The following is a 25,073-nucleotide window of genomic DNA, read 5'->3' on the forward strand; positions in this document are numbered from 1 at the left end:
AACATTATTTCAGTATCTTAGACAAATTAATATGATTTGAAAAATATGAGGTTGTTTGTTTTATTTTTATTTTTACTTTTCTTTTTCTTTTATTTGTATTATTATTATTTTTTTTCAGGATATAGTAATTATTAGCCAGAATGCACCACACTCCAGACCGGTAGGTGGCGGTAATGCACCTAATCGTTGTTTGCCAACCGCCAATAAACCTTAAAGAAGAAGAAGGTGCGCTGATGAGAGGAGCAACGTGTTTACGTCAGAGCACAGACAGCAACCAGATCCAATCAAAAGCCACGCTGTCCTCTCACTGTAGCCAATCAGAAGCTGGGTGCGTGCTCTGTCACTGCGCTACATCCAATCAAAAGCCACGCTGTCCTCTCACTGTAGCCAATCAGAAGCTGGGTGCGTGCTCTGTCACTGCGCTACATCCAATCAAAAGCCACGTTGTCCTCTCACTAGCCAATCAGCAGCGAGGGGGGCGTGGCCTGTGTCACCGCCCCATGCTGTTCCTCCAGAGCAGAGCCGCGCTGAGGTCACTGCTGTCAGTCTGCAGCGAACCAGCAGACCAGAGGGAACCAGGAGGAACCAGAGGAACCAGGAGGAACCCAGCAGCTAAACAACCAGCATCATGTCTCTGTCTAACAAACTCACCCTGGACAAGGTGGACGTCAAAGGGAAGAGGGTGATTATGAGGTGAGAAGATGGTTCACTGCTAGGAGCTAACCCAGCTAACGCACATGGGATTAATGGACGTTAGCTTATTAGCTAAGCGTTTCCTGCCATGTTGGAGATGTTCTGCTCTGTAAACCTGTAATTCCTGTGTTAATAAACTACCTGGTTCTCCTCCAGAGACACTACACTGATGGTTACCTGTTGGCTCATCATGTAAGAGTCACTGTTACGTGCCTGGGAGGAGATGCTGCATGGATGCAGCCCACATCTAATAGAGTCAATCCTTTAACATTACAGTCCAGTAACATCACTGCAATCATCCAGATAATGCATTTAATGTATGTGTGACACAATGCATTGATGATCTGAAGGAAACCAGTAGTTATCCAGGTTTAGTAATATGTACATTATGTAATCTGTAGTCTGTAATTATGACATTTTGAGGTATTAATAATCTATATCTGCAAAGTGACTCTAGTTATCATGGAAAGTAAAGTACAAGTACCTCAAAATTGAACTTAAAAGTACAGTACTTTAGTAGAAGGTAATTTTAATTACCTACCTTCACCAGCTTGTACTTTAATTGAGTATTTCCATTTTATGCTGTTACAGTGGGTAGTTTATGATAATACATCATAATTTATTAATAATAATATATATAATTTACAGTACTTGAGTAAAAGTTACATTCCAGCTGGTAAAGGCTAATTTTAATTACTTTATATACTGCTGGGTACCTCCTATCTATAAAATACATCATACTTAAAATAAAGTTTATTAGTCAGTGGTGGAATGTAACCAAGTACATTTACTCAAGTAATGTACTTAAAGTACAATTTTGAGGTACTTGTACTTTACTTGAGTATTTAATGCTGCAGCTGATAAAGTGGGGATAATTAAAATGACTTTATATACTACTGGGTAGTTTATGATAATACTCCATAATGTATTAGTTTATATTTTGTATTAATAATTTCTAATATCTGCAAAGTGACTCAAGTTATCATGGAAAGTATAAGTACCTCAAAATTGAATTTAAAAGGACAATACTTGAGTAGAAGTTACATTCCAGCTGCTTAGAGGTCATTTTAATTACCTACCTACACTAGATTTATTTGATAAATCTAGTGTAGGTAGAAGTATAACAGCATAAAATGGAAATACTCAAGTACAAGTACAAGCCGGTGAAGGTAGAGCTCATTTTAATTACCTACCATTTACCAGCTTGTACTTGTACTTTACTTGAGTATTTCCATTTAATGCTGTTATAATTCTACTCCACTAGATTTATTTGATGACATTAGTTACTTTGAAGAGTCTGATTATTAATGCATGGATACAACAAGTATAGTTAGTCAATATTTTAAATTAAAGTACAGTAACATCAGTGCAATAATCCATTTAATGTATGTGTGACACAGTGCCTTGGTAGTCTGAGGAAAATCAGTAGTAATCCTTTTGATTAATATGTAAATTATGTAATCTAACAGCACATACTTTCACAACAAATCAAAAACAAGTCAAGTAAAACTAGTATTTTATAATCAAATACATTTATTTAAGTACTGTACTTAAGTAAACTTTTGAAGTACTTGTACTTTACTTGTGTATTTATATTTCTGCTACTCTCTAGATTCAGATTAAGAATACAAAATATAATCAACAAATATATATCTTTTTATAGATTTATTATCATATCAGGAGAATTCACAAGCTACCCAGCTTTATATAAAGCAACTGATATGAAATACTTTTACTTTAGTACAATTCTAAATGCATGGCCTTGTCTTTTACTTAAGTAAAAGTAAAATACCACAGTGTAGAAATACTCTTGTTACAAGTAAAAGTCATGAAAGTACAAAACTATTAGCATCAAAATATACTCAAAGTACCAAAAGTAATAGTACTCATTATGCAGATTTCAGAATGATATATATATAATATTACTGGATTATAATTATTGATGCATTAATGTGTTCATCACTTTAATGTTGCAGCTGGTAAAGGTAGAGCTAATTCTAAATAATGTATAAACTGCTGGGTAGTTTAATCTATCTGTAGTTTAATCTGTAGTTTAATCAAAATCTATAAAGTGATTTATTTCTCCAGCCTGCAGCGGAGACCATTGACACTTGAAACCAACGCCCTCTGTGGAAATGTCAGAGAGCTAAGTTTGGTGATGCAACAAGCAGCAGCATAGGACAAGGTTCACCAGCCTCCAGCTCGTTCTGCTCAGACTCACTCCATGTCGAGTAAATCTCTGTGTAGAGACACATTGTATTACTTCATATCACACCCAGGGCCTGTCGCAGCACGCCGTGTCTGTGCTTAATGGACTTCTAGTTGTAGACGGGGAGGCGTTATGGTGCGAGCTGCTGGTCCAGAATCAAAATGGATGGAAAGGAAGGCGTTGCTGTAGAGACCCGGTAGTGTCTGACAGGAATCTGTTCAGACGCCAAGATCCTGCAGCAGCGGTCAAGAACTGACTTCCTGTTGGAGAGGCATCGCTCAGCCTTCCTTCTTCTTATCATAAAGCTCACTCTAGCATCATTTAATGTGAATTCTTCAGCACAACAGAAGAGAAATAGTCGTATTGGTTGAGTTAATCTGTAATAAATGGAGCCAAAGAAACAGTTTTTTTTAGTCTGAAGCCTAGACACATGAATGATTTAAAGCCTACCACTCTGCTGCTAATAGAAAAGTTAGTTATTTTAGTTAACCGAGCGGAGATCGTGAGCTCTAACTACGGCTGAAATTCTTAGTCAACTTAACACTTTACATTGATTTAATGGATAGATCTGTAAAACTTGACTTTCTCCACAAAGAATGACACAAAAGCACCACTTTAAATCGTATGTTTAGCAGAGATGTGCTCATAAGCTTCTAGGAAATAAGATAAAAAAACATAAAAAATGATTAATCGAATAAAGAAATCTTAGTGGACTAAGACCAAAACGACTGATTAGTCGACTAATCGGCTAACAGCGGGCAGCCCTAGTTCTAATCATACCCAATAGCTGTCTAGGTAAGAGGGAAAACATCTAAAACCTTTAATTTATTGTTCTTTATGGTCTCAAGTTTGCCATTAGCTAACCTGTGTGGTGAGCAGCTGCACTTCTTTCAAGGTTTAAATCATCCAGTGAGCTCATTTCTGCAGCTTTCATCTTGTAAATGATGCAACAAAACCTTCAACAATACGCAGATCCACCCTCAGAACATTGGCATGATGTAAGAGCGGAAAAATACTGCCGTTGTTAGATGGCATGGGAGCAGCTGAGCCACTAATTTGCTGACTGTTGGGTTTCAGGCTTCAGACAATGGATCGCTGTTATTATGGCAGAGAGTGTGTGTGTGTGTGTGTGTGTGTGTGCAGGCTGGTCTTGGCTGCATCCCAAGTGTCTTAAATGTCCTCGCTTGCATCGTTTCCTTGTGTCCCTCCCACCAGGGACGCAAGGAAACGATGCAAGGAAACGAGTCGACACAAGTGAGGATGCAGTTTAAGACACTTGGGACGCAGCCTTCGTGTCTCAGTGCATCAGGTCCTCAGACGGAGGGAGGAGGGAGAAGGGAGGAGGGAAGAGTGAGGAGGGAGGTGGTGGTTATGTAACTGGAGTACGAGGGATGCAGCATGTTCTCCTGAGCTGCTGGCATGCATCGCTGCACGGCTGCTTGTGCAAACAGCTCAGCGGTCAAAGCAACGCAGAGTCTCTGATGTCGCCAGTCAGAAGTGTCTGAACGTGTCTGTGATGACTGTCTTTGTAATCATACAGTTCCCAGAATGCAATGCAGCAACAAAAGAAGCTGTTTGTTTGTTGTGTAAGAGGTTAAATGGGTGGATATTGTTCCAAAATGGATGGTGTAGGGGTGTAAGAAAATATCAATACACCTGAGTACCGCGATATAATGTCTTGTGATACTGTATAGATTCTCAAAAATACTATATATTTTTAATTAATAGTTTACATGCAAAGATTTGTGGCAGACTGTGACTCAGATTGCACAAAAAGTAGTGCCATGACGTTGAATGTTACAGGGACTGTGATAAATGCAGATCCCAGATTGTATGCATGTGGTGTGTTCTTTATACTATGACCGTTTTTCTAAAATTAGATTTAGCAATATATTGAATTGTAACCGCTCGCTGCACCATGCTATTTATAGTATTGCCAGATTCTTGCCAATACAGTACACAGCCCTGGTACAGTGGATGCACTCGCTCACAAATGAACATTAAAAAAACTCATTTCTGTGCAGATTTGCCAGTGTGTAAAACCTCCATCCTTCACCCATTACTCCCAGTAGAAAAAGGTTTTTCTTCCCTCTCTTTGGATGTATATTTTCACTTAAAGGGGTTTTATTTTAATCAACATGAACATGAACGGCTAACCATACAGTTTGGAGTGGTCAGAATATACTGTATATATTTTATGAGGTTTCACTTTTAATTTCTTAGACTACTTTATTTCACAGCTGAAGAACACCACAGAGGTGCGTTGTTTCTTTCTGGTAATTCATTTTTCTTCTCTTTCAGGGTTGACTTCAATGTTCCAATGAAGGACAAGCACATCACAAACAACCAGAGGTAAAGTCCATACATTTAGATCAACTTTAGTTCTTGAACGTCGCAGCAAAAGGTCTTGATTTATCTTTTCATAAACAAACAAAATCTACATTTATATGAATGTTTTTTATTCAATCAGATAAATGGATAAAATAGATTTACATTAGAAGCAGACGGTTTCTTCGAGGGAAGAGGTTAAAGGAAAGTGTGTTTGTTGGTTTTCAGGGTCAAGGCGGCCGTTCCCAGCATCCAACACTGCCTGGACAAAGGGGCCAAATCCGTGGTTCTGATGAGCCATCTGGGTCGCCCTGATGGAAACTTTGTGCCTGAGAAATACTCCCTGGAGCCCGTCGCCGCCGAGCTCAAGACGCTGCTGAAGAAGTTAGTTGATGGACTAGTTGTGGTTCACTGTTTGAAATACTTTATACACGTTATGCAAATCGACGATGATTTCCTCTGTGGCTGTGCAGGGAGGTCACCTTCCTGAAGGACTGTGTGGGTGCGGATGTGGAAGCTGCCTGCGCCAACCCCGCCACCGGATCCGTCATCCTGCTGGAGAACCTCCGCTTCCACGTCGCCGAGGAGGGAAAGGGCAAGGACGCCTCTGGAAACAAGGTGAGGTGTCTCCCAGCCTGTTCTGATTGAGAACGCAGGTGTTGATGTTTGTGCAGAATTTGGTGCAAATTTAAAACCCGTATCCTGTAAATATTAACAACTTATATTCAGTCTCAGATCAATAGATTATCATGTCAGTCTGGATATATGGAGATGGAGCTTGTTGGTGGTTTTCCAGTCGGTCTTGGGACACATTTAGCAACACATATTGTTAGCAGCCCGGTCTCTCAATCAAACTTAAAAAGTACAATTATTATTCATACCCAACATACTGGAAGGACAAAAAGCATGAAAACTGGGTTGTTTTAGTGCTAAATCTGGCAGCACTGGGTGTGCTCTGGCTGTCCTTTCTTTCTGCTGGGTCACCTGGAGGAAAACGCTGAGTCACTCCAGCTGCAGCGTCCGCCTGAAATGGCTGCGTCACCGTCTGATGATGTCACGGTCGGGAGGGGTGGTGCAGACACTCTGGCTTCTTTGCAATGGGAGTGCCGCAGTAGTCTGGCGACTTGTCCAGGGTGTAACCTGCCTTCGCCCGGTGTCAGCTCCACGACCCTGAATAGGATAAGCGGTTACAGATGATGGATAGTGGATGGTGGATGATGGATGATGGATGGATGATGGATGATGGATGGATGATGGATGGATGAGAGTTCCACATTTTTACACTTTGCTACAAACGGCAGCAGCAACGTAACGAGATGCTGATCGTCTATTCTGCTCTGAGCGCTGCACATCCTGTGCACGGTGCGACTGTCGACCGGGGCGGACTGTCCTTAGTGCGGCCCAACCGCATTGTGCTCCCAGGACGGGGCTCGGCCCTAGTAAAAGGCGCCAGGGGTCTTCGGCGATGTCTGCAACCCACCTGACCCGTCTTGAAACACGGACCAAGGAGTGTAGCGCTCACGCGAGTCAGAGGGTGCAAGCAAAACCCCGTGGAGCAATGAAAGTGAAGGCCGGCACACGCCGGCTGAGGTGGGATCCCGGCTCCGCGGGGTCGGGGGCACCACCGGCCCGTCTCGCCCACACCGTCGGGGAGTCGGAGCGTGAGCGCGTGGGATAGGACCCTAAAGATGGTGACGAGAGGTTAACGTCACGCTGCCGTGAAGTGGTATCGGTGGCGTTGTATCGGAGCCGTTTTGCGAGTACGAGTACATGAGCACAGTATCGGACCCGATACCGGTATCAGTGTCGGTATCGGTGCATCCCTAGTTTAAACACATGAAAAACAACTAAGATCAGTTTATTACGTTTCATTATCGGCTCTCAGGAACGCTTTTTCAGCTTTTTGACTCTGTGACCGCTCCACTTTCATGCCCTCTGGAGGCAGCAAGGAAGAGACGTTGACGTCCGAGTGTCGACCGTAACGACATAACTTTCTCATTCATCATGCTGAGATGCTGATGGTCTGTTATATAACCACAGATCCAGACTCAGGACGGTCCTCCTCACACATTGTATGACTGTTGGGTCTGCGACGGATCAGCAGCTTTGACCTGCTGACATTTCTCCTGAAGGTCAGCGGGGCTGTCCTGGCTGGACGTGTTGCTTTTCCTGTCCTGAGAGGCCTGCTCGGTATGCAGCCTGTGTGGGTTGGTTTCTACTGTACTGCTGTACTGCTGTACAGTATCACACTTTATTTATACTTCATTATACAAACATGTCTCAGACAGAGGATGAAATCATCTCAGAAGTCCCAACTCCATATGATAATTCTATAAAGGGAATATGCAACAAATACAAGCGTGGCGTCCTTTCAGTCCTTTCTAACAAAGTAGAAAGTGAATTTTTAATGTAGTGTAATCTGAAGGGGGGGGGGGGGGGGGCTGTAGAAAGCAGCAATGAAGCGTGCAGCTCTCGTCTGACATTTCAACGACACTGAAGACTCTCCTGACCTTTTTTTCTGCCCTCCAGTCACACAGTCACGACCTTCAACCGTTAAAGGGCAGCAGGAACCCGATCCACAATGAACCGACTGACTGGCTCTCACACAGACACTCACATCCAACGTGTCATCAAATCAATACTGAAACTAAATGGAAATATTGCTTTTTATTGATTAACACTTTGAATCCTTTAAAAAGATAGTTTCCTCCTGTTGTCGGCTCTGATAACCAGCAGTTAATACACAGCACTGTTGAATACTCGACCGTTGCTATGGATGCAGTTCTGATCTTGGTCTCTGGAGGACCATTTTTGTTTTAAATTATTGATTTCTGACGTACGTAGCCGTGTAATAAGCGGGATAATGTACAACTAGCGGGTCATTGGCAATGCGGCACCCCGACACGAAGCTCGCTGTGCATTATCTCTTACTGATCCTCTGTGATGCACAAACAGAGACATGTTAACAGAAACACAGACTACAGCTATTACAGGCTTCTCCATCCTCCTCTCTTCTTCTCTTACTCTTCCCTGTCGTTCCTGTCCCCTCAGACGAAGGCCTCCCAGGGAGATATCGACTCCTTCAGGGCGTCTCTGTCCAAACTGGGAGACGTTTACATCAACGACGCCTTCGGCACGGCTCACAGAGCCCACAGGTGAGACGGACGCTGATTAACGGAGGACTAGAAGTAGTGATATCTGTGATGAAATGATGGTGATGGTGATATCTCCTGCTCCTCTTCCTCCTCTTCTCTCGCAGCTCCATGGTGGGAGTGAATCTGTCTCAGAAGGCCGCCGGCTTCCTGATGAAGAAGGAGCTAGACTACTTCGCCATGGCTCTGGAGAAACCTCAGAGGCCCTTCCTGGCCATCCTCGGAGGGTGAGAACACTTCATTTCATCAATTCATCATCAGGCTTGAACGTATTGGCGGGTGTTCAGACTGTAAACAGTTTGAGTTGCAGATCCCTGAAGTTGAAGACTTATCAGAAGCCAGACGTCTGTACAGAAGGTTTATAATACCTTGGCGCAGGATTTTACAACTCTGGGAGGTTATCACGGCTGCAACTATTCCCTCTTTTGAAATACCTCATTCACGTTACAGAGTTATCTACCTGGAATGTGTTCTTGCATGTATTTCATTTAGCACCGTAGGTTTTTGCACAATGATATCACGTTGCATTGGTTCAACTTTGCTAGAGCCCCCGGTGTGTCTGCACCAGGGTTGCACAATTCCGGTAATATTCCAGGTGGAAACGGAGGGTGAAGCTGCTGTTACTGACGCTTTAAGTTTAACCGAGCTGCCGGGGGGCCACATTGTGCTTTGGCCTCGTGTCAGAGTCCATTTTAAACCGGAGTGCATTGTGTAACTGTCACTGCTGCTCAGCGTCGAGCAGCGCAGCCAATCACCTTCTTCTAGGTCACAAACATCGATCATTGGTGTTTAATGATCAGCCAGTGACAGAAGAACGGCTGCAGAGTTCATCAGACAGCAGCGATAAACAGAAACATCGTGTGTTTAAAGGCTGTAAGGTTGATCTGTGGCTACGATGTCCGTGTCCTAACTGAATGCAACGTGAGCAAGCTACAGTGATAAACTCAGTTTGGTTGTATTGTTTTCTATTGGTCAAGGAGTAGCTGATTTGTGAGTTAGACATGAGGAGTTATCTTAAAGGATGTGATCGTGAGATCGGCATCAATGCTGTCTAGTCCCCGTTAGCTGTTAGCAGCCGGTGAGCTCTCTATATGTGTGTTTCTTATCTATACTGATGTGTGCCGCCTCCTCTCTCTCTCCGTCTGTGTTTCAGAGCGAAGGTGAAAGATAAGATCCAGCTGATCAACAACATGCTGGACAAGGTTGACGAGATGATCATCGGCGGTGGCATGTCCTTCACCTTCCTCAAAGTCCTCAACAACATGGAGGTGAGGAGGACAATATGGAGACAAATATAAGCTGTCATCCCCTCAAAGGTTTGGAACTGTTAGTTCCATGATTATCTACCGTGTCCATCTTGAAGAAACGAAGTCATCGATAAAAGATGCTCCATATACCTCCAAAAGGTTTCTTCATAATCATCATAATGATAGTAGTCTGTACATCCATGGGTACGCTGCAAACAGGAACTCCTAATAGCTAATAATTCAGCATACTTTTAATGCTGAATGTGAATAAATAAAGGCAAATAAATAGACATAAGACAAAGTCCATCAATACCTTTTTTAAGGTTGCACTGTAATAGCCTATATTTTGGCTTTCTGCAGAAGGACCCACGGGGATTTTGAAAACTGCTCTGAATAATCTGTTATGTCTTTAGTAGAAAGAAGTCCCAATGGAAATAGTGAGTCCCTGGAAACTGTTTCTAGAAAGTCACATTGCTACAGATTATTATTTTTTTAAATGTCACCACAAACTAAAGTCAGGTTCCCTCCTTTGTTTTGAGGTGGAGGCAGACATCTCAAGAGACTGATATCTCAAAACATGGACAAATAAAACTAAAATGATATCTGATATGGCGACAGTGAAGAGTGTGGAAATGTGTTCTTTTGTTATTTGGGTTGAACCTTCAACTTTAAACAAACAAAAGCTTTTCTTTTCAAATCTTTTGTTGTTTTACGAGGTCACATTTCGGTCGTGGACGTGACACCGACAAAACAAAGTACCATTTATCTCTGAACGGCTTTTATAGAGAGCTGCAGGAAATGAGTCCTAAAAACACGGAAATGAGTTTGTTTAGCACTTCCTGTTCCCTCGTCTGGAAGTCAACGGGTTTGTAGTTAGATGTCTGAAATAAGGTCTGGTTAACACAAGCTGAAGTGATTTTAATGTTTTGTTCTCTCAACTAAAGATCTTTTGCTCCTAGATAAACCGGATATAACGAGATAATATATATAAAACATTTATTTAATTCCCCTTCTTCCTCAGATCGGTACCTCCCTGTACGACGAGGAGGGCGCCGCCATCATCAAGGACCTGATGGCCAAAGCACAGAAGAACGGCGTCAAGATCACGCTGCCCGTCGACTTCGTCACCGCCGACAAGTTTGACGAGAAAGCCACCGTCGGCACCGCAACCGTCGCCGCTGGCATCCCCGCCGGCTGGATGGTGAGAGAAAAGAAGAAGAAGCTTTATCTTATTATCTTATTATTCAACTCGCTTCTTGTTTTGGTAATAACTTCTAACGTCTGCAGGGTTTGGACTGTGGACCAGAGAGCTCTAAGGCTTACGGCGAGGCGGTGGGCCGGGCCAAGCAGATCGTGTGGAACGGCCCGGTCGGCGTGTTTGAGTGGGACAACTTTGCCAAAGGAACGAAGAACCTGATGGACAAAGTGGTGGAGGTGACCAAATCAGGCTGCATCACAATCATCGGTAAGAAAGACCAAGTTCTCCACCGAATATTATATACGTCAAAATGTGCGAAATGATCGGGAATGGTGTGCTACGACTTTTCTGAGAGATTCGCGCAGCGGTTTCCGAAAAAAACGTGCGAAAGCGCAATTTTTTTTTTTGCTCCATAGGAATGAATGGCAAATTGACGTGAAGACAGTTAAAAAACACTCCTCTTTGGGGTGATACAGATTTGCCATACTTAAACGTAGAAACATGATTAAAAGTTTAAACGGGTCTCGAGACTTGGGACTTTATTGGGCCTAAAGGGCATTTTGATAGCTGGCACGGTTTTCACGAAATCGCAGTTTACGTTTTGTGAAATTTTCAGACCATAGAAGCACTTTTATGACACGTACTGTACGTCTCTGGTTAACTCCTATTATAAAATGTCTCACTGATGGTGCTTAGCAGTGGCCATCACCACGGCAACGTTTGATTGCTGCTAGACAGACAGCTGATTCACATTAGCCAATCAGAGCAGGCTGACTAACACACACACACACACACACACACACAGGAAACTAGGGATTCACCTAGTTTTTCAAAATAAAAGCCCTCAACTCTTACTGTATGATAACAGGAAACTAAACCCCCCTCACAGCCCCCCAATCACCATGGCAACCAGTGACAGACGCGCACGCAATGTTCTAGTTTAAGATGTTGTAACAGTCCTTTAAATCATGTATGGTTTGTGTTTGTGTCCAGGTGGAGGCGACACCGCCACCTGCTGCGCCAAGTGGAACACAGAAGACAAAGTCAGCCACGTGAGCACGGGAGGCGGCGCCAGTCTGGAGCTGCTGGAGGGTGAGCGACTGAAACATGATGCTCATTCATTCATTCATAATAAAAACACCAACAACATGAAGCTTAAATCATTACTGAAGATGGATGCTGACTGCTTTGTGTTCGCTCTCTTTCTCTCTCTTACAGGTAAAGTCCTGCCAGGTGTGGACGCACTGAGCAGCGTCTAAACTTCCAATCAGCCCGCTGGTGTTTGCGTGAATGTGCGTGTGAGTGAGAGAGAGAGAGAGGTGGGTATCTACTCCTGAATACTCCTGAAACCTTAAAAAAACACAAACACCTGCTTTACCAGACATTTAATCTACTATTCAATCAAGCATAGATTAACGTCCTTAACCTCAGATCATGTCGACGCCGTCTGTAACGAGTCCGCTGAGGAAGTCAAACTGCTGGAAATAGGACTCATTAGATGAAATGCCATGTTGAGGTGGAGGTTGTGTTTTTGCCCAGATGTTGACCTGCTGAATTAAACGGTTGAAACACATCAGATACGATGTTTTACTGTCACCTTTAGTCCGTTCACCCCTCAGATACTTCAACACCGGCTCTTGTGTGAATGTTGCTGCGTCTTTTTGCCTAACCACCCATCGGCATCGTCACTGCACCACCCTCAGTGTGTGTGTGTGCACATACAGTATATATTAAATATATATATATAACGAAACGGTTTATGTGGTGTGTGTGTGTGTCTTTAAATGTGGTTGTTGGTTTCTGGGCGGGGAGACGTGGTGTCGCTGTCAGCTGATCTGTTCACATTAATAAAACCGTCTCTGTGTAAAAACGTCTCTCACCGTTTCCTCATTTTAAGTTCACAATCGGAGAATAACTCGCGATATAACGGTGTCATAAACAGGTTATTATGAAGATACATTTACTTTAGTACAAATCTGAGTGTTTTTATTCCACTTTGAACCGGCTTTAGAGACTTCTGGAGTTTTCTTGAATCTATTCACTTCATTATTTAGAATCTTTGGTCACAGAAATGTTATTAAATATGAATAGTAAAGTCCTAAATGTCATTTAATACTCAAAGTTCACAACAAATTCTTCAACATTTTCCATTTTGACATCCAGTAACACCAATGAGAAACAGCAGAACGTCTCTTCTATGTATTAGTTGTATTCTGTTTGTTATTGGATTCATCACCACTAGATGGCAGCCTCAGCTTTCACACACAGTCAAGGTCCATGATCACTTTATTCACACAGCTGTTCACATCAGCACATGAAACACAGCAGGAATAAAAACAAACAACGTTCAGTGCAACTCAACAGGAAGTTCAGAGGGCAGTAGGACGTCTTCTGCTGAATCAGCCGTTTTCATTCACATAATCCGGCTCATCTGTTACAAGAGAAGGAGGAAGAAGGGATAGTTATTTTAATATTATTTATATTTTATGTCCTTTAAATGACCTAACACAGAGGTCAGCAAGCTTTACTATCTAAAGAGACATTTTAGGCAAAAAAAAAAATCTGTCTGGAGCCGCAAAACATGTGATCATTGTGATGAAGGTAACACAGTTTATAGTCTAAGTATATAGTATATAAGTCTAATGCAGTGAGGGCCAAAGAGACAATGTACTACGGAGTATTAGGGCCACATTGAGGGAAAACACATCTGAGATTTACAGAAAAAAGTCACAATATAACAAAAAAAAGTTGCAATATTACGAGAATAAAGTCATAACTTTACGAGAAAAAAAGTCGTAAAAGTTTATAATATTATGACTTTATTCTCTAAATCTCAGATTTATTTTTTTTCCTCATTGTGGCCGTAATACTCCGTCGTACCGTCGTACCATAGACCTACAACTGATAAATAAAAATGTAAATGTAAACAAAAAACAGTTATTCATTTCCATTTTTATGGAAGGGCTCAGGGAGCCACTGGAGAGGAGCTAAAGAGACGCAGGTTGCTGACCTCTGACCTCTGGGTTAAAGGAATAGTTATTTTATTATTATTTATATTTTATGTCCTTTAAACACACCAGAGCAACTTTTTTTTTTTAGGGTTAAAAGATGATCTAAAACATTAATCAGTTTCAAAATATTTACAGATGAATTATTTTCTGATATAATAATAGATTAAAATAAATAAAACTATAGAATATACTGCACTTAATAAATAAATATTATTCATGGCATTTACCGTCTTCTTGCTCCTGAACAACTTGTTCTAGAAACTCCGCGTTCTCGTAGTCGTCGTCGTCTGTTTGGTGAAACAACATCTGATTATTTGTTATATTTTATTTGTTAATCTCAGCCTCAGTGTTTTGGTTCAATCACTGAACTCACCGTTGTTAAATGGTGTGTCGATGTTAGCGTAGACACCTGGAGTCTGATCACCTATAAACACATAAAGAGAGCATGTAATGAATGTTAAAACTGGTGATGAACATATTTAGTATTTTATTTGATGTAGTTTAAAGTTCAGACGCTCACCAGTTTCATTTTGATTTTGATACACGGTGATCGGGAGTGGAGCTCTATAAAACAATACACAAATATGACAATATGTTTTTAACCTTTTGTTCTGTGTGAAAATATATAAATGTTTATATATTAAAGGTTCATTTATCAGACGCATCCTAAACCCTTCAAGACCTGAGCTTCAGAGGATGCTACCTAGTATAATTTATATATATATTATATATATCATTTTTATATATATATATATATTATATATAATATTTATATTTATATATATAATATTATATATAATATAATATTTATATATAAATATTATATTATAAATATTATAATACATATATATAAATATGATATATATACAAATTATATATAATATAATATATATAATATATATATAATATAATATATATAATATATTAAATATATATTATGTATAATTTGTATAAATATATATTATATATAATTTATATATATATATATACATATATATATATGTAATATATTATTTATATACTGATTGGTAGTTTAAGCAATAAGAACATCATCATTAATTAGTTTATTCATATTTTGAGAATTATTATATTTAATATAATAATAATACTAAGAATCTGAATCTGCAAAGTAACTAAAGCTTTAAAATAAATTTAGTAATCAATATTTCCCTCCAAAATGTAGTGGAGTAGAGGTATAAAGTGGCATAAAAAGTACCTAAAATTGTACTTAAATACAGTATTTGAGTAAACATACTTAGTATACATTCCTCCCGAGTGGAAAGTATTTTCTATTCTACTTTTTTCGAATTAAAAAAACGTCTGGACTGCAGACTTATATTGATTTTTATGACACATGATCAAATTCTGGTTATATTTAAAACAAATATATAAATAAAAAAATGTACATGAGTTAAATCAACGTTAAGAAAAGTCTCTCCACTTCTGAACGCAGAAATATTTGCATAAAAATAACATGAATGTTTCCATTAATTGCTTTTTAATGTATTTTTTAAATGCAGAAATAATATATATAAAAAGAGTTTTTAAACTTACACGTATGTGTGTTCCAGACTTCCTGTGTGAGCTGCAGCAACACAGTAATGATAAATATATGTGAACAATTACAAACACTAGATAGATAAATGTGTTTATTGTGTTTATTATGTGTTATGTGTTCTTACCCTGTGAGACATTCTGATAGTCTGAATCATCAATTGCAGCTGTAACACATTACATTTAAGTGTAAACATCTTACAGATTAATGTAGAATTAGAGCTTCTAACTGTTGAAATCTTTGACATTAATAATAAACTCAAAAACACGCCGAGCTCACCGTTTGAATACTCCTCAAATTCCTCTTGAGATTCACTGAAAAACAGATAAATTAGAAGTCAAACCTTGAGTTTATTTGTGGATTATGTGTCAAAAATGTACCCCGCTAAAATCACGACGTGTTGTTTATATATATCTGTTAGTGTACGTGTTAAACGAAGGAGAGAAAACGTGTTAATTAGGAGATTTTTTAGGTTTTGGAGGTGTTATTTTTTCACGTTGAATCGAGCCAGGCTAGCAGTTTCCCTTTATTCCCAGTCTTTATAATAAGCTAGGCTAACCACGGCTCTGTACAGACGTGAGATTGATATCGATCTTTTAATCGCACGCTTGGAAAGAAAGAAAAAAATATGAACTTTAAAGAAATGTTAGTAGTAGGGCTGTTAATCGATTAAAATATTTAATTTAATCGTGCATTTTTTATCTGTTCAAAATGAACCTTAAAGGGAGATTTGTCAAGTATTTAATCCTCTTATCAACATGGGAGTGGGTAAATATGCTGCTTTATGCAAATGTATGTATATATTTATTATTGTAAAACAATTAACAACACAAAACAATGATAGATATTGATCCATAAACCCTCACAGGTACTGCATTTAGCATAAAACAATATGCTCCGATCATAACATGGCAAACTGCAGCCCAACAGGCAACAACAGCTGTCAGTGTGTCAGTGTGCTGACTTGACTATGACTTGTCCCCAAACTGCATGTGATTATCATAAAGTGGGCATGTCTGTAAAGGGGAGACTCGTGGGTACCCATAGAACCCATTTACATTCACTGATCTGGAGGTCAGAGGTCAAGGGACCCCTTTGAAAACGGACATGCCAGCTTTTCCTCGACACAATTTTGCGCAAGTTTGGAGCATAATTTAACCTCCTTCATGATCAGCTGGTATTTTTCAGATATTTTTCAGACTTTTTATTGGTCATTATTCTGACTTTCTTTCCAGACTATTTGGGACTTTCTTGTAAATTTTTCTGGCTTTTTTTGTACATTTTTATACATTTTTGAGCCTTTTTACTGACATTTTTCAGACTTTTTTGGACATTTTTAAACATTTTTCTGACCTTTTTTGGACATTTTTCAGACTTTTTATTGGACATTATTCTGACTGTTTTTTTGTTTTCTTACTTTTTCCAGACTATTTGGGACTTTTTTGGACAATTTTCTGACTTTTTTTTTCTTTACTTTTTTTAAACAATTTTGGGACTTTTTTTTCTGACTTTTTTCAGATGTTTTTAAAACATTTTTCAGACATTTTTCCTGACTTAAAAAAAAGAAATTCAGATAGTTTTCTGACTTTTTTTCTGACTATTTATTGGACGTTTTCCTGACATTTCTTTTGGACGAAAGCCCTCACACATTCACATATCTGGAGGTCAGAGGTCAAGGGACCCCTTTGAAAATGGACATGACAGTTGTTCCTCACCAAAATTCAGCATAAGTTTGGAGCGTTATTTAACCTCCTTCATGACCAGCTAGTATGACATGGTTGATACCGATGGATTCATCAAGTTCTCTAGTTTCATATGAAACCAGTATCTTTACTCTAGCTTTAAAACTGAACCTGTTAATGTGTTAAAGAAATGAGTGGCTTGTGGTGTGATTACACGATATGTCACAGACTAATATCAGTTATGTTTCTGTGATAAAATGAGATATATTGTATAATAATAATATACTTACAGTGTGGTTGAAATGATCTGATTGGCTCTGGTGACTGAAAAATAAAACAGCAGAAAGGCGTCAAGTTAAATACAGAGGTGGAAGAAGTATTCAGATCATTTACTGAAGTAACAACAAGTAAAGATCCTGCCACTTCACCAAATGCAATGCTTTAAAACCAACAGAGTGGCAGGTTATATCACCATGCAGGTTTCACTTGAGTAAATGTACTTAGATACAGGTTAAATATGCTGATTACAAATGAATAATGAATAGAAATAAATGATCACTTACCTGTCTTTGATTGCGTCACAGTAAACCTACTTCCCCCACGTTGGCTGTCAAGAAATACATATATATTATTAACAAATTATTATTATTAATAATAATAATAATAATAATAATAATAATAAAATATTCATTTTAACAAAACTTAGAGCAAAAAATTAAGCAATTTACTACAGTGCTTCCATGGGACTGATATGAGTTTAAGACTGTAGATGAATGCTAAAGAAAATATTAAAATGCTTCTTACTGTTGATGATCTATGACTAATACCAATTTTATTTTATTATTTTAATTTGTTTTATTGTTTGATAAAGCGATTACAAAACAAACAGGTGAAGACACGTGCAGGGACATATAAAAAAACAAAATGGCATATATATATAATATATATTATATATTATATATTATATATATAATATATATATAATATATATAATATAAATATAATATAATATATATATAATATAATATAATATATATTACATATATATGTATATATTGAATATATTAAATTATATATATATGTGTATATATATATATATGTATATATACATATATATATATACACATATATATATATAAAAAAACAGTAGTCCCATCATGTGCCCAAATACTAGATATAGTATGATAAGAAAAACTCTTTTGAACATTTCTTCACATTTTGTGCTTCGGCAAACTCAGAGAACACTTCAGTTGGGTTAATACATCCATGTTAACTGTGACGGATGTTTACAACAGAAAATAATTTCACCTATTTTTTCCAAATATGTTAAAGACTAATCTGAGGAGAACCAATAGAAACGCTATCAGCCAACATGATGAGTTGAGAATGTGGAACAAATAACTGAACACTCACAAGGTCTGTGGGTCGTATACTTGATGCTCCTCGTGTATGATAACTGTAAGAAACATAAAGCATGTTTTAACCCACGGTATTATTCAACACTTTGAACTAAGCTGCGTATATATGAAGACAGACAGATGTGTTGCGGTTACTGTAAACAAACAGGACTGATGTTGCCGACGGCATTTAAACCAGTTAAAAGAGCTAAAATTAGAAAGTGGAAAGTATGTGTGGCTGTTGTTGAGCAGCGCCTCGGGGGCCTCGGGGCCTCGGGTCCTCGGCGTGCTCGTCACATCATCAGCACTATACAGTCAGTGTGTTTCCATTCTGATGCTTTTATGTGCGTTTTTAATTTGCATATAATTAGAAAGTGGAAAAGTGGAAAGTATGTGTGGCTGTTGTTGAGCAGCGCCTCGGGGGCCTCGGGGCCTCGGCGTGCTCGTCACATCATCAGCACTATACAGTCAGTGTGTTTCCATTCTGATGCTTTTATGTGTGTTTTTAATTTGCATATAAAAAGAAACCTCAGTGGAAATGCTTGACATAAAAATCAAAACAACTCAAAAAAAGTTGGGGGCTGAAGTGGAAAAAGTTGTTGCATCAATAACAACAAAACGTGACAAAGTGCAACGGAAACAGACCAAAGAATAAATCATGACTTACAGTCGAGGATCGAACTAAATACATTTACTCAAGTACTGTACTTAAATATAAATTTGAGGTTCTTGTACTTTATTATAGTATTTTCTTTTCATGCTACTCTATACTTTTACTCCACTACATTTATCTGACAGCTTTTATAAATTAAAATATTTGCTCAAAAAACACATGAACAGTTTATAAAATAGGATGTTTTGTTATAAATAAAACTCCTAATAGTTTATAAAAGTACAGCTGAAATGATTAGTAGATTAATCAATTAGTTATTAGTTAAAGGTCCCATATTGTAAAATGTCTTTTATATTATAAAGCAGGTTTAAGTGCTATATAAATACTGTTAAACTATCAAAACACTCAATATACGGAGAAACACACACAGCCCGTATTCAGAAACTGTGAGCTTGAAACAAGCCGTTTTTCTATTTCTGTCCATTTGTGATGTCACAAATATACAATATTTAGACCGTCACACAGTTTTAAACATTCTAAATGTGTCCTAGTTTATTTCCTGTTGCAGTGTATGTGAATGACATCAACTGATAGGAATGGACCCAAACTGTTGCCTAGCAACGCAATTCCGTTGCAATTCCATTGAAATGCACTAAAACGGAGCTTTTCAGTCAGAGGGTGAATACAGGTATATTCAAACAGACAGTATGAGGAACATAAAGGGTGTTTTTTTTTTTAACATTACAGCATGTAAACATGTTCTATTAGAAACACAAAATGCAAGTATGAACCTGAAAATGAGCACGATATGGGACCTTTAATTATTTCTGTAAGTTGACAGAGAATTGATTGGCGTCTATTTTGATAAGAATTATTTTTTTTTTTTAATATACAAACATTTCATGTTTCCAGATTTGCTGCTTTTTATTTTATTTTTTTTTTTTAATAATATTAATGTATTAGTAATAATAATGTTGAGGTCTTGGACTGTTTGTTGGACTAAACAAACATTGTGAAGGTGTCACTTTTAAGCTCATTGTGATGACTTTTCTCACTATTTTTTACAAATAATCAATCAATTAATGTAGAAAATAATCAGCAGATTATTCTATAATGAAAATAATCATTAGTGAATAGTTCAGAATGAGCTTCAGCTCAACGAACTACGATAGTAAAACCCTGCTTTAATACATTAATGCATCAGTAATAATAATCTAATGATATAATATGCAATAGTAGAGCAGGGGGACATTGAGGATGTGTCTTTGTTTATGTAGTGGAGTAAAAGTATAAAGTACATTTAGGGCGATATGGCCAAAAAAACTACTATCCCAATATAGGAAATTTTCATATCTCGATAACGATAAAGAATGTTTTCTGGTATTTCGATAAATAAATAGTTTATATAAAATACCCACATGGTCAAGCCTATTGTTGTTTACTCCTGTGTGAATTAAATACTTGAAAAAATGAAAAGTATTTTCTCATTTAATTAAGAACTTTAGTGCAAAAGTGAAATTATAGAGAAAGAAATTAATAAATATTTCCAGCTATAGACTGACTGTGTTTACAGGCGTTACAGTTGCTCTTGTATAAACATAAGAAATGTAAGAAATAGAAATAATGCTACAATATAAACAAAATATATGTAAAGAAATATAAGTTAAAATAAGAAATTGAGAATTAAAAAAAAACAAAATATGTACAAATATTAGCATTAAGACGTGCAAATGTGGTTATTATTATTATTATCTATTAAGACGACGTAATTGTGTATTATCATGATGTCTCGATATATGATTTTATCACGATAGAAAGACGATAAAACCACATACACACCCAAAAACTGACAATAACTGCACTATACTGTATACTGACTGTGCAATATCATTACTACTCAAGTAAAATTCATACTGTGCAATATTTTCACGTGGAATTTCATTTAATTCTCACTGCGCAATATAATTTTTCCACTTGTGCACTTTTGTTAATAGTCTGTTTATTGTCAATACTGTATATACTGCTCCTATTTTTATATTTCCTTCTATTTAAATGGTTCATATTTTGTTACACTTTGTTTAACTGATACATCTTGTTTTTTGCACTATTCCCTTTGCTGCTGTACACTGCACATTTCCCCTCTGCGGGACTAATAAAGGAATATCTGATCTTATCTTATCTCTAAATTATCATATTGAATTATCGCCCAGCCCTAATTAAATGTACTTAGTTACGTCTGCACCTGAAGGCATCACAGTCAGTAGCATCACATTCAACACACTGCTGATAATAATCAGAGGACCTTCATACTTTTAAAAAAGCAGTAGTAAAAAAAGGTTACTGTGAAAAGTTGCTTCCGCAAAATGTGGCTGTGAATGAAGTTGAATCCGTCGACATCTGACTTAGATTGAGTTGTTCTTCATGCACAGATAATAACACACAGATATCACACACAGATCACACACTCTGGTCCGGCCTCTGATTAAACACACTTACTGGATTTCTTCTTGCATCGCAGGCAGAGAGCAGCCAGCAGACTCAGTGACACCACTGAGCCAACAGTCAGGATGGCAGCCAGCAGACTGGAGTCTCCTATCATACCTAGAAGACACACAAACAGCTCTGATGTAACCTGAAAGTGGACTGACTGACGTTGGCTGGTTGTTCACGCTGTCATGGTTGGAGACGCTGCTGGTTTCCTGTTAACAACGCAGAGCGGCCCACAGGATGTGGTTGGCCAAAACTAAAACTGAAACTTTTGAGACTCATCATGCCTACAGTACAATACACTGAAGCATCAGTAGTGGAAGGTAACTACGAAGTACGTATAAAGGCCGAGTCACATCGGTATTCAAAACGGTGAGAGTTTGCAGTGAAGTCAATGGATTCACTCTCAGGGGCAAAGTTCACCGGACTCCGCTGAATTTTGAAAAGATAATATACAATACAACGTACAATACGATAAGATATAAACTTATTCATCCCGAGGGAAATTACTGCGCAGCAGTACGATACGATACGATACGATAGAACCTCGGGGCGGGGCGAAGTTCACCAAAGTTTGGTGAACTTTGATAAGATAAAAGAAGAGAAGATGAAATACGATACGATACGATGGAACTTCACCGAACTTTAGTGTACTTTGATAAGATAAATAAGATACGATACGATACGATACGATACGATACGATACGATACGATACGATACGATACGATAGAACTTCACCGAACTTTAGTGTACTTTGATAAGATAAATAAGATACGATACGATACGATACGATATGATACGATACGATACGATACGATACGATACGATACGATAGAACTTCACCTAACTTTAGTGAACTTTGATAAGATACGATACGATACAATATGATACAATATGATACATTTCGATGCGATACGATAGAACTTGGGAGCGAAGTTCACCGAAGTTTGGTGAACTTTGATAAGATTAGATGAGATATGATACCGTACAATATCATAAGATACCATGCAATACCATATGATATGATAGAACTTGGGAGGGAATTTTACCGAACTTTGGTGATACGATACGGTACGATAAAACTTCACCGAACTCTAGCAAACTTTGATAAGATAAGATGAGACAAGATGAGATGAGATATGATACGATACGATACGATGCGATACGATACGATACGATACGATACGATAGAACTTCAGTGAACTTTGATGAGATGAGATACGATACGATACGATAGAACTTCACCTAACTTCAGTGAGCTTTGATAAGATGAGATGAGACGTCACTCCTCCACTGATTGATATATGTATATGTACAATATATTTACACTGTATGTAATGATGTCTCTTTATGCAACAGTGGAGAGTTCCTGTCTGTGTGCTCTTCGTCTCATGTAGTGGGAAAGTACTGAGTGGTGACTTTAACTGGGACACTGTCTGAGTAAAACAACTCCTTTTCTCACAGTCCCTGTTGTAGATTTAAATAAAATAAAATACAACAAAGCCATTTCATCTGTTCGAGATCCTTGTTTAAACGTTCATTAGGACTCATCTCGGAATATTAATTGAATTTCCATTACAAAGTACATCCAAGTATCGGCACCAAAATGTTTTTTTATGAGTTGGTTACATGTTTCGCATGTAATTAATAAGTAGTAGTAGTAGTAACATAACTGCAACTGTGTGAATACAACGTATACTTATACTGCATGTGAAAGATAATATATTACTAGATTGGATGGAAGAAGTATTGATACTTTACTAAAGTAAAAGCAGCAGTACCCGACTGGGAAATACTCCATCACAAGTAAAAGTATATGAACTATTTTATATATATACTGTTGGGTATTTTAATATATATTCTACATACAAAACATATGATGAACTTATAAAACGTGATGCTTAGTTAACATATTTTATAAGTTCATCGTATGTTTGTACGTAAAATATTAGTCTGCAAAGTAACTAAAGATGTCAGATAAATGTGATGGAGTAAAAAGTGCAATATGTCTCTCTGAAATGTAGTAAAGTTGCTTAAAATTACTCAAGTAACGTTCAAATACTTGAGTAAATGTATTTAGTTACCTACCATTCCTTATTTCCCAGGGGAAAACATACAACTTCTATAAAAACTCTCTTTTAAAGTCATCACTGTGTCCTTTTTAATTTCCCTTTCATCACATTTAAGAGGTACATTTGTCCACCTCCATCCAGATGTGCAGTACTGAACACAAGAACTATGAGTCCTACTTCAGGTCAAACACAAACACACACATTTTAAAGATAATATTAGACATTAATATGATGTTTTAAACTCACTTAACAGACAGACTTCTTATCTGATAATGTGTTTTACCTTCAGTGGTCCGGCTGCCTTCATTCTTCAGACAATAGCAGAAGCTCAAGCTGTGCTTCCTCTTTCAACACCTCACAGGCCACATCCGTCAAGCTCGAGACGTAAAAGATCTCCTCCAAGCTACACATCTACAATCTGTCTGTGTGTGTGTGTGTGTGTGGTCTGACTGAAGAGTGGGCACAAAAACATCACTCTGGGTCAACGGCCTGCACTCTTTATGGTGTTTAAATTATCTAAGCAAGCTGATTCATGATGTGTTTAAAGTGACCTTGTTCCTCTTTAGAGGTCGTTACATGCAGTGGTGGAAGAAGTACTTTTTACTGAAGTAAAAGTAGCAATACCTCTGTAAAAATACTCTGTTACAGGTAAACAACCTTTCACTTTTACTTTTTACTATTAAGGTTAAGTTTTCATTGATTTGGCAACCTTTCCTTAGTCGTGTTGATGCCTTAGACTCAGATCACTTAGTGGCTGATTAAAGTTTGGTGTATGTGTGTGTATGTATATATATATAGAGAGAGAGATACACTATATGTGTGTATATATTTGATCAGGAATATTTCAAATGAAGCATTGGAAGGACCCCTGATCTGTCTTTGTGTTCAATTCTTTGGCTTAAGTCCTGTGCTTGTTTTATGCATGTTAGTGCCCTAAATGATATGGTGTACTGTCCTAGACCCCTGACAATTTATTATTATTTATTTATGTTTATATATATATATATATATATATATATTATATTTTCTATTAATAATCTGAATCTGTAAAAGTAACTAAAGCTTTATAATAACTGTAGTGGAGTAAAAAGTACAATTGTACAGTACCTGAGTAAAAGTTCCCACCACTGGCAGCAGGATATTAAGACATTTATTTATTTATATATATATATATATAAAAATATATATATATTAAACATATAAATATTATATATATAATATATATATATAAAAAATATATATATATAATATATATATATAATATAATATATATATATATCTGTATATATATTATATATATATTAAATATAAATATATATATATATTAAATATATATGTATATATATTAAATATACATATATATATATATATATAATATATATATGTATATTAAATATATTATACATATATAAATAAATCGATTATTAA

General features: G+C 37.5%; 1 protein-coding gene across 4 annotated transcripts; it reads left to right on the forward strand.

Moving 5' to 3' along the window:
- The first annotated feature begins 517 nt into the window (after nucleotides 1-517).
- pgk1 (phosphoglycerate kinase 1) lies at nucleotides 518-24,088 on the forward strand. 4 transcript variants are annotated; one of them, XM_037747846.1, is made up of 12 exons: nucleotides 518-693; nucleotides 5,204-5,254; nucleotides 5,459-5,614; nucleotides 5,704-5,848; nucleotides 8,282-8,385; nucleotides 8,490-8,609; nucleotides 9,536-9,650; nucleotides 10,651-10,830; nucleotides 10,917-11,094; nucleotides 11,821-11,919; nucleotides 12,046-12,134; nucleotides 24,065-24,088. In XM_037747846.1, exons 1-11 carry the CDS (start codon nucleotides 629-631, stop codon nucleotides 12,084-12,086), a joined length of 1,254 nt encoding a protein of 417 aa, XP_037603774.1. In that variant the 5' UTR covers nucleotides 518-628; the 3' UTR covers nucleotides 12,087-12,134; nucleotides 24,065-24,088. The 4 variants fall into 4 exon arrangements, with proteins under 4 accessions (XP_037603774.1, XP_037603772.1, XP_037603773.1 ...); XM_037747844.1 differs by having other exon boundaries at nucleotides 24,069-24,088; XM_037747845.1 differs by having other exon boundaries at nucleotides 12,046-12,133; nucleotides 24,072-24,088.
- The last annotated feature ends 985 nt before the right edge of the window (nucleotides 24,089-25,073 follow it).

The sequence above is a fragment of the Sebastes umbrosus genome, chromosome 17, assembly GCF_015220745.1.
Source record: "Sebastes umbrosus isolate fSebUmb1 chromosome 17, fSebUmb1.pri, whole genome shotgun sequence".
Taxonomy (NCBI): Eukaryota; Metazoa; Chordata; class Actinopteri; order Perciformes; family Sebastidae; genus Sebastes; species Sebastes umbrosus.

Excerpts from the sequence above, each read along its gene's own strand:
- pgk1 (XM_037747846.1), top strand. The coding sequence starts at position 629 with ATGTCTCTGTCTAACAAACTCACCCTGGACAAGGTGGACGTCAAAGGG. Across the intron at positions 694-5,203 it reads GGGAAGAGGGTGATTATGAG|GGTTGACTTCAATGTTCCAA; the intron begins GTGAGAAGATGG and ends CTTCTCTTTCAG. Across the intron at positions 8,386-8,489 it reads ACGGCTCACAGAGCCCACAG|CTCCATGGTGGGAGTGAATC; the intron begins GTGAGACGGACG and ends CTTCTCTCGCAG.